General features: G+C 47.6%; 1 protein-coding gene across 3 annotated transcripts in view; it reads left to right on the top strand.

Annotated features, from left to right (window-relative positions):
* LOC126522467 (sodium-coupled monocarboxylate transporter 2-like) overlaps positions 1-16,567 on the top strand; it is a 98,673-nt gene that overhangs the window by 54,880 nt on the left and 27,226 nt on the right. For all 3 annotated transcript variants that reach the window (XM_050171210.3, XM_055066431.2, XM_055066430.2), the window contains 3 exons: positions 4,096-5,575; positions 13,115-13,183; positions 13,755-13,806. In XM_050171210.3, the coding sequence (XP_050027167.2) occupies positions 5,237-5,575; positions 13,115-13,183; positions 13,755-13,806 (460 nt within the window). In that variant the 5' untranslated portion in view covers positions 4,096-5,236. The remainder of the gene's footprint in view (positions 1-4,095; positions 5,576-13,114; positions 13,184-13,754; positions 13,807-16,567) is intronic.

Raw genomic sequence — 16,567 nt, 5'->3', positions numbered from 1 at the left:
CTGCATGAGCAAAGGTTTGTCGGCTCCGGCTTCTGCGAATCACACCCACGCGCTGCCTCTCGCTATTCCCCGATTAGTGAGGCAGTCGCGCCACACTTCGCTTCGTTTGCAACGTGCCGCACGAGACAGAATGCCGCGAAATGAAAACACGTCTACAGCTGCGCTCAAATTTCGCGTTAGGGAGCATCTTAAATGTCAGTAGATTTTATTGTACAATGTTTGTCGAGGTGGGAACGGTGATGACCAGGTGTAGGCACAATAAAGTACGACACAGGCACTCAACATTCAATGATTCTGTACGTCATGTGCCGCCATGGCACATAGCCATACTGTAGGATTGGCCAAAAATCGTCACTCGCCCAGTGACGCATGTCTAGTGGCTAAGTAAAATAAAATAAAGTAAATAAATGTATTCGTTGAACAGTTAGCGGTAATTTATCAAGCGGCGTGTGCGCTTTCGATATACCTATGAGCTGACATTGTATGTATATATTTTATAACTAGGGATTTATACTTTTACTATGCAAACAGGAGGTGCGCCCAGCGGTACAACTTTTTCACCCAGCATGCAGGGCTGTTATGAGCCCGTTTGCGGGAGTTAGCTTTCGAAGCACACATCACCTTCACATCTATGTCCACAGACACATACGGCGAGATGCTGACCGACTCAGCAGCCGCCTCGCCGCACATGTAGTGGTAGGCAAAGGAAATGTCCCTTTAAGAAAGTTTGATAATATATAACAATAACTTTTTCTACTGCTTTGTAAAAGAGCGCCAAAACTTATATCGGCCCATATTTCTTCAAGTATGGGCCGATATCCCGTAGATATCCCGTATATCCGTATAGATGTACGGGATATCCCGTATAGATATTGGCGCTGCCGCCGTCAGTCATCCGCGTTGTTTTGGAAAACACTGGTGAAAACCCACTTACCACGTTTTCTTTTTATTTTGGTGAAACCACGCAAACAACGCGACGGGTTAAACAGCCAACGTGCTGTCTCGTCTATTTCAGCCATCCCATCGCCTGTGCTGTTTCTTCATAATCAACGTAAAGCAAGTAGCTAAGCTGAGGACCCTCTATGCGTCGAACGTAATGTTACTCCGCATATAATAAACTTCACAGGTTTCATTTGGAAATCGTCGGTGGAACAGTACAGGTTTTATTGAGTTTATCACTGTAGTTATCGTTTCTTGTTGCACTGTTGGAGATAAAAATAGTGAAGGGATATATGATGTAAGGATGGCAACTGGATTGTGACTCCGGGAACTGACTGACAAAACGATTATTGACCAGGTTTGCTAACGAGATTCCAGACACGACACCTTTTTTTTTTATGACATGACATGACACCTATGACACCTTTGCTGAATGATGACTTACGACTGACCAAGGGCAAAATTTGTTAGTACATCCTGGGTTAGGATGGCTCCATTTGTGTTATTTTTGAAAATACGTCAGTGTAATACGCCCCCCCCCCCCCCCTTCTCTTTTCAGCATTCCAACAAAATTCTCAGCATTCCAACGCTCACACAATGAGCTTAAACTACGCATTCTCGTCCTCTATAGTGAAAAGAATTTATGGCTTCACACGTAATTTCTCAACCGAATGCCAGATAATGCCACGCATGATAATGCGTTCTCGAGGCTAGATTGCGTCACAGAAGCAGGAACCAACATGCACACAGCAGAATCGATGGTTGGTGACATGTGTGCCAAGGTGCCACTGCTGCTAGTTGTGTTGGGAGCTATGGGCTATTGTGTTGCAGCGTGTAATCATCATGGGTTAAGGTCGGGTTAGCATTTTTGCTCATTGTATGGTAAACGGGTACATAAATTTGAATGAAGATAAAGAACTTGCCAGTGATGTAGACAATGACGCGTGGCTCTATGTACCACTGTTTCTCCATTGACGGCACCTTTCCCAGCCTCAGTTCGGAAAGGTATATATATCTCTGCCATATATGCAAAGAAGAGGTTGCACTACACAGCCGCCAAAGTTGCTCAGACATGGTCTTATATTCTTGCGTGATTTGTTTCTCAGAATTTCTGAGACTGGGGGGGCATCACACAAGAAAAATAAACAAAACAAGACGTTAGCAGCGCACGCCTTTTATGTTTATTCTTCCCAGACTATTAAAAAGTAAAAAGAAATATGTCAGCGCTCCCGATCGGACAGTGATTTAATTTCACTGGCACTGCTCTTTACCAGTAGCGCCGTTGTGTCCGTACGATGCCATTATTCAGGTTAAAGCCTTTGAGGGTGGACACGATTTTCACATGCCACCGACAGAAGACATCGCAGGTGAAGGCAACGAAGGGACTACTTCGGTTTTTGAAAGAGACGGGATCGGACAAGCGGCTGTGACAGTGATATCCCGTACCATGCCAGATTAATGGACTCCAACGGACGATGTGTGTGTGCTGTGCTATGTGCTCTTTCTCCCTCTCTCCCTTCCCCATCTTTCATCTCCCCCATCCCTCTCCCATGTGTAGGGTAGCAAACCGGTTAAGCTAAACTGGTTAACCTCCCTGTCTTTCCTTCTCCACTTTTTCCTTCCTTCCTTCCTTCCTTCCTTCCTTCCTTCCTTCCTTTGAGGGTGCCAAAACTGTTGGCGCAACCGCGTATGTCGCATCCGTGTGTAGTTAGAACACCATCCGAGGAGTTCCAAAGTAACACTAAACGTTGCCATCGCTGTAAGTGCTTCGCCATTGTGCCGAAACTGCCAATTTTTATTTCCCTACAATATGTCTCGTGAGCACTTAATACGTTCGCTTAACGTCTCTGACACTTAACGCATAGAGGCGATTTGTTTACCTATGCACGACTTCATAGGTGCGTGCACAACGTTTGTTCAAATACTACTTTATTATTTTGCGTATTCTGATTAATATCCCGTGGTTAAATTGCTGGTGCTGTAGGTATTCTGGGTGGTGCTGTTATCGTTCTTTTTCTGTTATTAGGATGAATAACAATTGTGTCGCGTGCGCCCCTGTTGTACGCCTTGTGGGTAGTGAGGGCGAGTCAAGCTTATTTAAAGCTTTTCCCTCAGTCACTACACGTTTAAGGATATCACTTCCTTTTCAATTGCTTTCTCACTAATTGCTATGGTGGTGAATAAAAGAAGATCAATACGCATTAAAGTAAATATAGTGTGAGGAGTAGACCACTGAACAGTTACTACTTCTTTCCTATCCAATATGTGCGAAACGGGCCAGCCTTAAGGCCCTCGCAAAGACGGCTGTATAGAAGAGCACGTCACACCACGTGCTTGTTACGTAGTAGATTAAGCCTGTGCCTCTACCGAAAGAGATTCAAGATGTGGGGGTTTAACTAGCATCAAGATGAAGGTTTGACTAAGCATGAACTCTAATTTTCCTCTTCAAATACATGTAAAACGCGGAGATACTTTCATGAGACAACCACTCAACTGCTTTGAATGAACTTTGTTGCATTTCACAAAAAATTTAAATTCTATTGAAAGCAGGAAGTATATCTTTGTTTAGGCTTGAAATTGCTTTCAAAAATTGCCAAAGGATTGTTAAGCTTAAAAAGAATAGAAGCCCAGGGTTTACATTTCCGTAAACTTGCACGAAATACATCTGTCGCAGATTTGTAAACAGCATCTGTTAGAGCATATCAAGCGAAAAAAGTTGAAAATATGAATTTACTTCTTACTTAAAATTCTTACGATGCTTACGAAGATTTCGCAATATTCTACGCACCAACTAGGGGTGTATTTCCAAGGAGTGTAAATTACATCATTTGTCCATCTTGGGTCTATTTTTTGTTCCCATGTATTTAGATAAGAATCCCCGAACTAAAGCTTCGAGTTAAAGCTGTCTGTTAAGAACCTCCGAGATAAAGCTGTCCAGTAAGACAAAGATTCAATCTCAGTAGTAGTAAAGGACACGTTAGTTCTAGAAAGTGAACGACAAGATGTCCTAGCTCGGTGCCGCTCGTTATATTCAGCTTTGACAAAAGAACTCAAATGTGAGCCTGAAAATTAAATCAACCATTTCGTTCTTATATCAGCAGTGATATGTTGTTTCTTAATGGTAATTAACCTCTCACTGGTTTCTCACTTTTGCAGTTGACCGGCAAGTTCAAGTTTATTACTTGAAGTGGAAGTTCGGCAAGCTGGAGAACAAGCTTAAGGTTTTCTTGAGCAACAACTTTCAGCAGAAGAGGCGGATGGAGACAACCATCCGTGTCGACTACAGTTAACCAACATTGGGCCTGCCATAGCAGAAGGAATAAGTTGCACACTTTTTGTTAAAGCAGTGTGCAGACCGACTTGTTTGTGTTACTTTTCAAGCCTTCGAAGTCGCAATAACTCTGATCGCATAATCGTTTCCCCCAAATGTTTTTGCACACGAAGTACAACACGTTAAAGTATGAAGAAAGACTAGTGGCGTGTCGTGGGCAAAAGATGAAATCAAATGGCACAAATGCGAACAAAACGCTGATCACAAAAGACAGGATACCTCTTGTAGATGAAAACTAACAAACAAAAGTAAACAAGAAAAGCAGCAAGAAAGTGGACATCACTGAGTCCCCTAATCGTAACGGAGGCATCGGCGTGCACACATTTTGGAACCCTACGCCTACTTATGAGAGTGTAGAAAGTGTCAACTCGCACAGAAAAGCGGTCAAAGCAAGCAAAAATCCTTTATACGAATAAAAAAAACTGTTTTGACCTACAGAAAAGGCCAGGCAAGTTAAGCAGTGTATTAGTTTCTATTTAATAGCTAGGTTATGCCCGATATATGTAAGTAGTCGTTGCACAGATGTATGCCGTAGACGTTGGTTCGTGGGAACAATGACCAGCAAGATAAAGTGTACAGTAGAGGACGCGTTGAGCAGCAAAGAACAAGCAGGGAAACAGTCGCTGGTGGCCTATGTGTTATGTTATTGCAGAAGTCAGTGAAGAGACAGACAAACAAACAGACAAGCAAGAAACAAATACGCGTATTTCTACCCAAATCGTCGGTCTTGGAACTCACAAGTGTGGACAACCAATTGTGCACGTGCTAAGTAGTGTCATCAGGCTAACTTATCGGCGTGAATATATCATTTCAATGGCAGTCCATTCCTGACATGGGAACTCTTCGATAACCGAAGCAGATGGGTCCGTATTAGGGTAACAATAAAGACGGCGGTTATTTCAGGCCAATTGGGTCATTAGCGAAACGCTGCCAAAAGAAGAAGTTGGAGCACGAGAAGAGAGCAAGATGGCAGCGCACACCTTCGTCGCATTGGACTACCTAGTGCTCATTTCTTTACTCGTGCTGTCGAGTGGAATCGGCGTCTACTTCGCCTGGCACGACCGCCGAAAGAAATCAAACAGACAGTTCCTGGTAGCCAACAGGGAGATGAACTGGTTGCCGGTGTCTCTGTCTATGATGGCGAGCTTCCTCTCGACAACCACAGTCCTCGGCGTGCCTTCAGAGGTGTTTGTGCGCGGTGTAACATTCTGGATGGCTGCCATATCTACCACTTTAGCGATTCTCATGGCTGCGTTCATTTTCATGCCCATGTACTACAAGATGAACATCACCAGCATTAACGAGGTACGGTCACTCTTTTGCTTCGCCTTTAGGTGTCGTTTTGTGATCGACTTACAAGTGTTTTGTAACGCTGTCGGCAGTAAGGAAACATGTGCGTTGGATAAGTTTGGACATTTCAAGCGTCTCTGAGCAAAAGACAAAGGTATTCACTCCGGCCCTGACACACTAGCCATTAATTTGTTTCTGACGCAGTGCTGCTGCAAATGAGAAATTGAGCTACGCGTATTACTGAGGGCTTTAGGAGGAAGCTTTAGCTAGGGTGCTACTATCTAAATAGATGTAAAAGCAGAATTAATTTTTCTCAGCAACCACCGCACTACATTTGACGATGTTTGTTGCATTTAAAAGTAAAACTTAAAATCTAGTGGCTTTTAGTTTCGAATTTTTGGTTTTAGGTCATCGATGTTTTATACAGACTAGGCAAAAATCGCAAATTTTCCGGAAGCGAAACTATTTAGTTTACAACTCTGTAACTCCGCAATGAAAAATGATATCACAATTCTGTAAATAGCATGTAATAGTACATCTAAAGCGGACAAAATTGATGTGTTACACATGAATCTGAATACATTAATATGGAAATACGGCTTTTCCAGAAACTTTGTACACCACGTAACAAATTCACGTAAGATATAAGTTGACATATCTTGTTTGTTCGCTTTGTATTGTCACGTGGTGGTGACGTAGAAGAACACAGTAGCAATACTGTGAACGAGAAAACTAACTTTTATTGGGCGAACTTGTGCCCACAAAACAGGCTACACTTATAGCACAACGAAAGCGGCGAACACAGTCGGCGATCGTCGGAAAATCTGCCCAGCGGGTCAAGCGCGTCGGCTTTTATACAGCAGTCGTCGAATGTTCCAGACTAATCGCTGGGACCCGCGCGTATTCCACAATGTTCTACGCCATTCGCGTCAGGCGATGAAATCAGATAACATAAGGTTCGGCGACAACAGACAGCCGGGTAGAATCATCGATAACTTTCCAGAAACGTCGGATACATGCAGGCGCGTCCGTCGCTGTGCGATTACAGTTGTTAAGCGGCGAAACGTGGTCGCCCGATAAAGATAAGTACACGTGTCATTACCCCCCTCTTAAAAAGCATCGACCCGATGCTGGTAACAAACGAAAGTAACAAAGAAAAGCACTCGTAGCAAAGAAAACAACAAACTAAGGAAGTTCATCAGCGTCCGTAAAATGGTTTAAGGCGCACCACGTGGACCACTTCAGATCGTGCGCGGCGCCGCTGTGAGTGCGAAATGCCGTCTGGCACGACCTCATAGTCTAGTGCGCCAATACGTCGGATGACCTTGTAGGGTCCGAAATAGCGTCGCAGCAGCTTCTCACTGAGTCCTCGCCGGCGTATCGGGGTCCATACCCAAACACGGTCGCCGGGCTGGTACTCGACGAAGCGTCGTCGGAGGTTGTAGTGTCGGCTGTCGGTACGCTGCTGGGTCTTGATCCGTAGGCGGGCGAGCTGTCGGGCTTCTTCGGCGCGCTGGAGATAGGTAGCGACGTCAAGATTCTCCTCGTCAGTGACGTGCGGCAGCATGGCGTCGAGCGTCGTCGTCGGGTTCCTGCCGTAAACCAACTTGAATGGCGTGATCTGTGTTGTTTCTTGCACCGCCGTGTTGTAAGCGAAGGTGACATACGGCAGGACCGCGTCCCACGTCTTGTGCTCGACGTCGACGTACATCGCTAGCATGTCGGCGAGGGTCTTATTCAGCCGCTCCGTAAGACCATTCGTCTGCGGATGGTAGGCCGTTGTCCTCCTGTGCCTTGTCTGACTGTAGTTCAGAATGGCTTGAGTGAGCTCCGCTGTAAAGGCCGTTCCTCTGTCGGTGATGAGGACTTCTGGAGCACCATGTCGCAACAGGATGTTCTCGACGAAAAATTTAGCCACTTCGGCTGCGCTGCCTTTCGGTAGAGCTTTAGTTTCAGCGAAGCGGGTGAGATAGTCCGTCGCCACGACAATCCACCTATTTCCGGAAGCTGATGTCGGAAACGGTCCCAACAAGTCCATCCCGATCTGCTGAAAAGGTCGGTAAGGAGGCTGGATCGGCTGTAGTAATCCCGCTGGTCTTGTCTGTGGTGTCTTGCGTCGCTGACAGTCGCGGCATGTCTTGACGTAACGGGCGACATCGGTGGTTAGGCGCGGCCAGTAATACCTTTCTTGTATCCTCGATAGCGTCCGGGAGAAACCGAGGTGCCCAGCGGTCGGATCGTCATGTAGGGCGTGCAGTACTTCTGGACTTAGCGCCGACGGAACAACAAGAAGGTGGTTGGCGCGGACTGGTGAGAAGTTCTTCTTCACGAGTAGGTTGTTTTGAAGCGTGAACGAAGATAATCCACGCTTAAATGCCCTTGGGACAACGTCGGTGTGCCCTTCCAAATACTCGACAAGGGCTTTTAGCTCCGGGTCCCCTCGTTGTTGATCAGCGAAGTCTTCCGCGCTTATTATTCCAAGGAAGGCGTCGTCATCCTCGTCATCTTGCGGCGGCGGGTCAATGGGGGCGCGGGATAGGCAATCGGCATCTGAGTGTTTTCGTCCGGACTTGTAGGTTACAGTGATGTCGTATTCTTGTAGCCTGAGGCTCCACCGTGCCAGCCGTCCTGAGGGGTCTTTTAGGTTAGCTAGCCAACACAACGCGTGATGATCGCTGACCACCTTGAATGGCCTGCCATATAGGTAAGGGCGAAATTTCGCTGTGGCCCAAACGATGGCGAGGCATTCCTTTTCGGTTGTAGAATAATTGCCTTCTGCTTTTGACAATGATCGGCTAGCGTAAGCTATCACGTGTTCATGTCCATCTTTTCTCTGGACTAGGACGGCACCGAGGCCTAGGCTACTGGCGTCAGTGTGTATTTCGGTATCGGCGTGCTCGTCGAAGTGCGCAAGTACGGGCGGCGACTGCATGCGTCGTTTGAGTTCTTGAAATGCGTCGCCCTGTGGCGTTTCCCACTTGAACTCGACGTCACATTTAGTTAGCTGTGTCAGCGGCTCAGCGATGCGTGAAAAGTTCTTGACAAATCGCCTGTAGTAGGCACACATGCCAAGAAATCTACGCACTGCCTTCTTGTCGGTGGGCTGCGGGAACTTTGCAATGGCAGCTGTTTTCTGCGGGTCGGGGCGTACTCCGGATTTGCTGATGACGTGGCCTAGGAATAGAAGCTCATCGTAAGCGAAGCGGCACTTTTCTGGCTTCAGAGTGAGCCCTGATGACTTGATGGCCTCTAGTACTGTGGCAAGCCGCCTAAGGTGATCGTCAAAATTTTCGGCGAATACAACGACGTCATCCAAGTAAACGAGACAGGTCTGCCACTTCAATCCTGCTAAAACCGTGTCCATCACGCGCTGGAACGTTGCAGGCGCCGAGCACAGTCCAAATGGCATAACCTTGAACTCGTAGAGGCCGTCTGGGGTGATGAAGGCGGTCTTTTCACGATCTCTTTCGTCGACTTCTATTTGCCAATAGCCAGACTTGAGGTCCATCGAGGAGAAGTATTTAGCGTTGCAGAGCCGATCCAATGCGTCGTCTATCCGTGGGAGAGGGTATACGTCCTTCTTCGTGATCTTGTTCAGACGACGATAATCGACGCAGAAACGAAGGGTTCCGTCCTTTTTCTTCACCAGCACAACAGGAGATGCCCACGGGCTTTTCGACGGCTGGATGATGTCGTCGCGCAGCATTTCGTCGACTTGTTCTCTTATAGCTTCACGTTCTCGCGGCGAAACTCGGTAAGGGCTCTGGCGAAGTGGTCGAGCGTACTCCTCGGTGATTATGCGATGCTTGGCGACTGGTGTTTGTCGAATCCTCGATGACGTCGAAAAGCAGCCTTTGTATCGCCGGAGCAGACTTCTGAGCTGCTGTTGCTTAATCACGGGGAGACTTGGATTAATGTCGTAGTCTGGTTCGGCAACCATGGTCGTCGGGGTAGATGCGGCGGAATCCGAGAGGACAAACGCATTGCTGTTTTCCAGAATTTCCTCGATGTATGCGATCGTCGTGCCCTTGTTGATGTGCTTGTACTCCTGGCTGAAGTTTGTCAGCAACACTTTCGTGTTTCCTCCGTGCAGTCGAGCGATCCCTCTTGCGACGCAAATTTCACGGTCTAGCAGTAGACGTTGGTCGCCTTCGATGACACCTTCTAAGTCAGCGGGTGTTTCGCTGCCGACCGAAATAACAATGCTGGAGCGAGGCGGGATGCTCACCTGATCTTCGAGCACACTCAAGGCGTGGTGACTACGAGGGTTCTCCGACGGTATCGCATGGTCTTCCGACAGAGTTATTGACTTCGACTTCAGGTCGATGACTGCGCCGTGTTGGTTGAGGAAGTCCATGCCGAGAATGACGTCTCGTGAACACTGTTGGAGGATAACGAAGGTGACAGGGTAAGTCCGGTCGTGAATGGTAATTCTTGCCGTGCACATTCCAGTCGGCGTTATGAGGTGTCCTCCGGCGGTACGAATTTGAGGGCCTTCCCACGTAGTCTTAACTTTCTTCAACTGGGCGGCGATGTGTCCACTCATGACGGAGTAATCAGCCCCTGTGTCGACTAAGGCGGTGACTGCGTGGCCGTCGAGAAGCACGTCGAGGTCGGTGGCTCTTTGTCTTGCATTACAGTTCGGTCTTGGCGTCGGATCACGACTGCGTCGCGTTGACTTGTGGCTGGTATGTGACGTCGTCAGGTCGTCTTTCGTCGTCGCATTCTTTCCTTCCAGACTTCGTCGGGACGGCGGCGTGTCGTTATGTCGTCGAGGTAGTTTCTTCGGCGTCTTCGTCGGCGGCGGAGGATCTTCGACAGTTCGACGGACAGCAACCGCACCTCCATCGGTTGCTGCTTTTAGTTTTCCGGATATGGGCTCGCTGACCGGCCCCGAGCTGGGCCAGTGTATGGTCGGCGCTGCGGCGACAGGTAGCGGCCTGGTGATGGTGAACGCGACGGTCGTCGAGAACTCCACTGAGTAGCCGCGAGGTAGTCAGCGATATCGCGAGGGCGTTCACCTTGCTGCGGGCGCGGAGCGTTGACGGCGAAACCTCGCAGTCCCATTTCCCGGTATGGACATCGTCGGTAGACGTGACCCGCTTCCCCGCAGTGGTAGCAGAGCGGGCGGTGGTCAGGAGCTCGCCAAACGTCGGTCTTCCTCGGGTAGCTCCGCTGGGCGACGGGTGGGCGCGCTGTCGGCTGCGGCGGCGCTGGTCGACGGAATTGCGGCGTTACAGGGCCCTGGCGCGGTCGCTGAGGAGGGCCTTGACGGCGTACGACGGCGGCGTAGGTCATCGCTTCGGGTTGGGGTTGCGGTAATTGAGGTTGCACCTCCGGAACTCCAAGCGACCGCTGAACCTCATCTTTGACGATGTCAGCGATCGAGGCCACTTGAGGCTGCGACGACGGGAAGATCTTCTGAAGCTCCTCTCGTACGACTGCCCTGATAGCCTCGCGCAGGTCTTCGGAGGCCAGTGATTGAACTCCGGCATAGTTTGTAGCGTTGGTGTGGCGGTCGAATTGCCGGTTTCGCATCTCGAGTGTCTTCTCGATGCTAGTGGCCTCGCGAAGAAACTCGTCGACAGTCTTCGGTGGGTTTCGTACCATACCGGCGAAAAGTTCCTCCTTAACACCACGCATTAGTAGCCGGACTTTCTTTTCCTCGGACATTTCCGGGTCGGCGTGGCGGAATAGGCGGCTCATTTCTTCTGTAAAAATTGCGGTGGTCTCGTTGGGCAGCTGCACTCGGGTTTCCAGTAGTGCTTGGGCTCGTTCTCGGCGTACGACGCTTGTGAATGTCTGCAGGAAGCCACTTCGGAAAAGGTCCCAGGTCGTTAACGTGGCTTCTCTGTTCTCGAACCACGTCCTGGCAGCGTCTTCCAATGCGAAGAAGACATGTCGTAGCTTGTCGTCGCCTGCCCAGTTGTTAAACGTAGCAACCCTCTCATACGTTTCTAGCCAGCTTTCCGGGTCCTCAAATGTGGAACCGCGGAACGTCGGTGGTTCCCTGGGCTGCTGCAGCACGATGGGGGACGCTGGGGCTGCCATTGGGGTTGCCTTGGTCACAATCTTCTTGGTCTTCTCTGGTAGAAGTCCGTGCTCCGGGGGCAGCTGTTGAAGACGGCGGCTTGCTCGATGGTCCGGGACTACGTTGGTGTTCTCTTTGCGGTCCGGGCTTGGGTCACGGCTTTGTGGGGGCGTCCGGTACATGAACGCAAAGCACCTCCACCAGATGTCACGTGGTGGTGACGTAGAAGAACACAGTAGCAATACTGTGAACGAGAAAACTAACTTTTATTGGGCGAACTTGTGCCCACAAAACAGGTTACACTTATAGCACAACGAAAGCGGCGAACACAGTCGGCGATCGTCGGAAAATCTGCCCAGCGGGTCAAGCGCGTCGGCTTTTATACAGCAGTCGTCGAATGTTCCAGACTAATCGCTGGGACCCGCGCGTATTCCACAATGTTCTACGCCATTCGCGTCAGGCGATGAAATCAGATAACATAAGGTTCGCCGACAACAGACAGCCGGGTAGAATCATCGATAACTTTCCAGAAACGTCGGATACATGCAGGCGCGTCCGTCGCTGTGCGATTACAGTTGTTAAGCGGCAAAACGTGGTCGCCCGATAAAGATAAGTACACGTGTCAGTATGATCTATTAGATTTCGTTTGCCGACCCGCGATACCCGTTATTGATGCAGAACTATTCATTTGTAAACTTCGTGCTCCTATATATTTCGAACTTTCGAATTTTTGAAAATTCTTGTAACAAAACTCAGGCCCTAAGGGGAAATTCCACTTCCAAGAGTTACTAGAATTTAACTTTCTCTCTCAAATGCAACAAACTTCAGTAAAACCGGTCCAAGGGTTATCCTAGAATAGCGTTTCTGCGTTTTACATGTCTTTGAATAGGATGCGTCGGAGTTGGGCCCTAGCTAAAGCTTCCTCTTAAGGAAAACTTCTTTGAAAGTTAGACTAGCTGATACTACTTGTGACGAGCGATGTCCACTTCATGTTTGAAAAAATCAACTAAGAAGATAGGTGTAGCTTAGGTTTCCAAAGAAAAACTATTATCGTCTACCGAAGAAGCTTTAAGCAGCCTATAACCTCCAAGCTATAACCTACAATCATTGCGAATATATTACATGACGGGAGGGTTAATTTTACTAATTCTACAGCGTTGATGCCATTATACATAAAGATAAGCAGTTCCGATACAGCATATGTTTCTGTAACGATTCACACTGTATGTATTGCGATAGATCGTGGCACCTTCTTACGCAATGTTTGTCTCTGTAATGCGTAACGATTACATTATGGAACGATGATGCTTCGGTGCATGTGCAACATAAAATGACGGCTAGCAGAAAATGTTCTGTTATGCAGTGTACTGCTGATCATGGCCGCGCTAATTACACGAACAAGGTTTAACTTGCTTTTCTTTATGAGTACAAAATTAATAGAAAACTTCGAACACATACGTTCAGAGATTAAAGTATGGTGCAAAAGTGCAGAGTGATGCAATGCTAAGTGTTATTTCTTCCAGTATCTCGAGAAGAGGTACACGTCACGGGCCATCCGAAAGATCGGGTCAATAATCTTCATTGTGCACACGGTGAGAGATTTGCTTCTTGGATGTCGCCACGAAAGATGTATGCAAATGATGTATGCAAAGAATGTATGCAAATTATACGTTTACAATTTTGACACCCTATTACAAGCGTGGTCCAATCTGCATGTGCAGTTTATAAATAGCGTGGCCGTATTTGTATTTGTTTTGCGAAGTTAACCGTTGTCGCTGTTCCACGCTCTCGGTGCACCACACGCAAGAATTAATTTTACAGCGTACTGGGGCCATTGCTTTGTAGGCTTCCGGCATACTTACTGTCTAATCTATATCTAATCGCATCCGTCAGCCTTCCCCTTTTCAGACACTTACACGTTTTCATATTGATAAAACGTTCTCGATCACTATTTTTCTAAACGGGCTGTAAGCTCAGCATCTGACATTTATGGGAGGCACTTTGTGGCTTGAAATTATATTCTCGTAGTCGTGCGCTTACAAAAACGTCTCTACCATAGCAGCGCGGAGTTAACATCTCTGTAGCCTGGGTAAGCTTTCAATACATTTTCTGTTTCTTTCTTAAGCGCGCAAAAAAAAAAACAAAGTTTGTTTTATGTTGCAGATGTTCTACCTGGGTGTTGCGTTATACGGTCCCTCACTGGCTCTGGGATCTAGTAAGTTCGAGTGTGATCCGTTTTTATCGAGTTTTTATAATTTTTATCATTGACAGTGCCACTGAAATCTGTATGTAGCACCTGGCATCAAGCATCTAAGAATGGTGTTATTTAAGTTTGCTTGCCCTTAGCAAACGAGAAGAAATGCAAAGGTTTTGGGATCGTTCCCCACCTGGGGAACGTTGTTTCTTCATCCACTTTTATTCCCATTAATTTATCGTTTCTTTATTTCATTTATTAAGCACAAGTAATTTTCCATATGTCGTCCTTGGTGTCAGTGTTTGTTGGCTTCTTATCATACGGCTAATAAAAATCGGGCCCCTCGGTTAACCCCCTTTCTTCTCGTTGATTACATAACGAGGGTCCCGAATCCGGCGACGTTGATGCCTTCAGGTAGCATGTGTGGGTTTATTCACCGGTTGCCTTCACGCAAAAACGTCACGTTCTCGTGACGCCTGCGGGAGAAAAGACGTTCCACGTGCGCCGCCAAGGTCTGTGAGTGGTGGCGCTGGCTAACACTCCCAGGGCTCTGCTAGGAAACAAATACCCAAGAAAGTGGATGGGGAAAAAGCGCCGTGGTAGCTCAATTGGTGGAGCATCACACGCGAAATGCGAAAGTTGTGGGATCGTTACCCACCTGCGGAAAGTTGTTTTTTTCATCCACTTTCATTTCCATTCATTTATCGTTTCTTTATTTCATTTATTAAGCCCGAGTAATTTCCCCTATGTTGTCCTTGGTGTCACTGTTTGTTGGCTTCTTATGACTTACCCTTAGCAGGGGTTCATGATTATTAATCCAGAACCTCTGGAATCTGCTCCCATCACCACTGATTACATCTTTCCTGGTCCCTTTCCTTTTCCCTTGTCCGTAGTAGGCAGGCTATAGAGCACGCAAGCTCAGGCCGACCTCTGCTCTCTTCCTGAAATAAAATCTATATCTGTTTTTCTTGCTTTGAAATCTGAGCAAATGCCGGTACATTACGTAAAAAATTAAGCGGGACTTGGAGAGGCACGCGTATAGGCGCAACTGTCTGTATGTTGCTTGCATTCTCATTTATTACCAAGAAAAATAAGCACAACTGTCTTGTAGTGAAGTGTTTTAATGATAGCGAATTAAGAGAAAACATGGTTCTACGCGCCACGCTAAGCGTGCATTTATTTTTGCCTTGATAACGTGACATGCCGCTCTGACGGAAAAATTAGGCACCAATTTAATTCAGTGCACTTCGTGTTGGTGTCATTCGCAGGCTGTAATGCACAAATATTTAGTGACATTTGCTCCACTTCCTTTTCATCCTTCTTATCTCTGTGATCTCTCCCTCTCTTTTCCACCTTCCCCACTTTGCGCATCTGTATTAAGGTGTAAGCTGCGTGCTAGACAGTTACTGCGTGGTCAGTAGGCCTTGTTCTTCTCTGTCTACCAATACCAATATTTATCTCTTGCTCGGTCTCTCTCTCACACATTCGCAGTAGATTGCATTCGTCGAACTCACTTCGCTGCGTCGAAGTGTGTAGCTCCGATAGTAGCACTTCAAAATGTTCTGCAGCGTGTTGCACTCCTTTGACACGGGAAGGCGAAAGCCTGCTGCACACTTCGTAATGCACTAAGTTATACGATCGGAGGTGTCAGTTTTCTGGCAACGAGCCGCTGTGTGAAGTAAACGTGCGGCAAGCCGTTGTCTGCGGGCTTCAGCCTCCCCTGTGCGTTGCAGTATCGCATCGTCGTGATGCTGATGTCGCAGTTCGGCGTCTTCGGCTCGTTTTTCATGCTTCAAGCTGCGGCTTATAGTGGGGCCAGACTCGCGCCAACGACGTTTCTCTTCGACTTCACGTTGCATCATGGAGAAAGCAGCGCTCGCGGCCGAACGCCTTGCTTCCGCCGCTTCTCACGTGGCACTACGTTTCTCGTTTGGCGAGCATGCTAGGCCGTATCGTACTTCCGAGGGGGGTATGCAATGCTTTCTTGAGGGTTCGGATGCTTGTTTTGAGCTTGTTCTTTATTGAAACATACACTGTTCTGTGTGGTGCATGAGTGAATTCTATTAATGTATGCACTGTTCACTTTGCTGAACGCTTGTAGCCTCTACTTTAAGGAGGTAAGAGCCATTGCACTTTTTGCTTCCTTACGGGGGTATGAGCCAGTAAGTAAAGGGCATGAGCCATTAACTAAGGGGATATGAGCCATTTCATCTTTGCTTGCTTACGGGGGTACTAGCCATTGCTGATGATATTTTTTTAGCAACCGGTAGACGCCACGTTTTTTAGGTATAAGCCATTGCAACGAGCCACTTAAGGCTCTCGCCTTAATAAACTATAAAACACTCGTTGGAGAAACGGCACTCATTCTAAAACCTGTTGTTCGTAACTTCAAAAAGTTTTAAGTGTCTGCACTTATGCAAGCCACCATTATTCCTCTGCCAGTAAGAACAGCCTCGTCCTTTGGGCACTGACTCTTCGGCATTTTAGGCGCTATCAAACGCTCAGCGTGCGTGTAGGATGTCGCACGCTTGCCGTCTTGTCTTCGCTCGTGATGGTTGACCATGTTAATGTGCTTTTGCAATTACTGTCTAAATTAGCATATGTATATAATGTGCCGATTTGTTTACGTACCGACGCTGCTATAAATTTTAAGGGATCGCTTTTCGTTATCGTTGAGCAGCGCACCGCCATAGCCACACTCGTTGCGGCGAAGTGCACTGGTACAAAGTGTCCCTAAATTTGCCCGTCTGACTAGGGTATAAGCTCCATATTTCAGCGACGA

Source organism: Dermacentor andersoni, chromosome 6, assembly GCF_023375885.2.
Source record: "Dermacentor andersoni chromosome 6, qqDerAnde1_hic_scaffold, whole genome shotgun sequence".
NCBI classification, from domain to species: Eukaryota; Metazoa; Arthropoda; class Arachnida; order Ixodida; family Ixodidae; genus Dermacentor; species Dermacentor andersoni.
The sequence above is the reverse complement of the archived record's forward strand: the minus strand, read 5'-3'. Positions and strand labels throughout refer to the sequence as shown.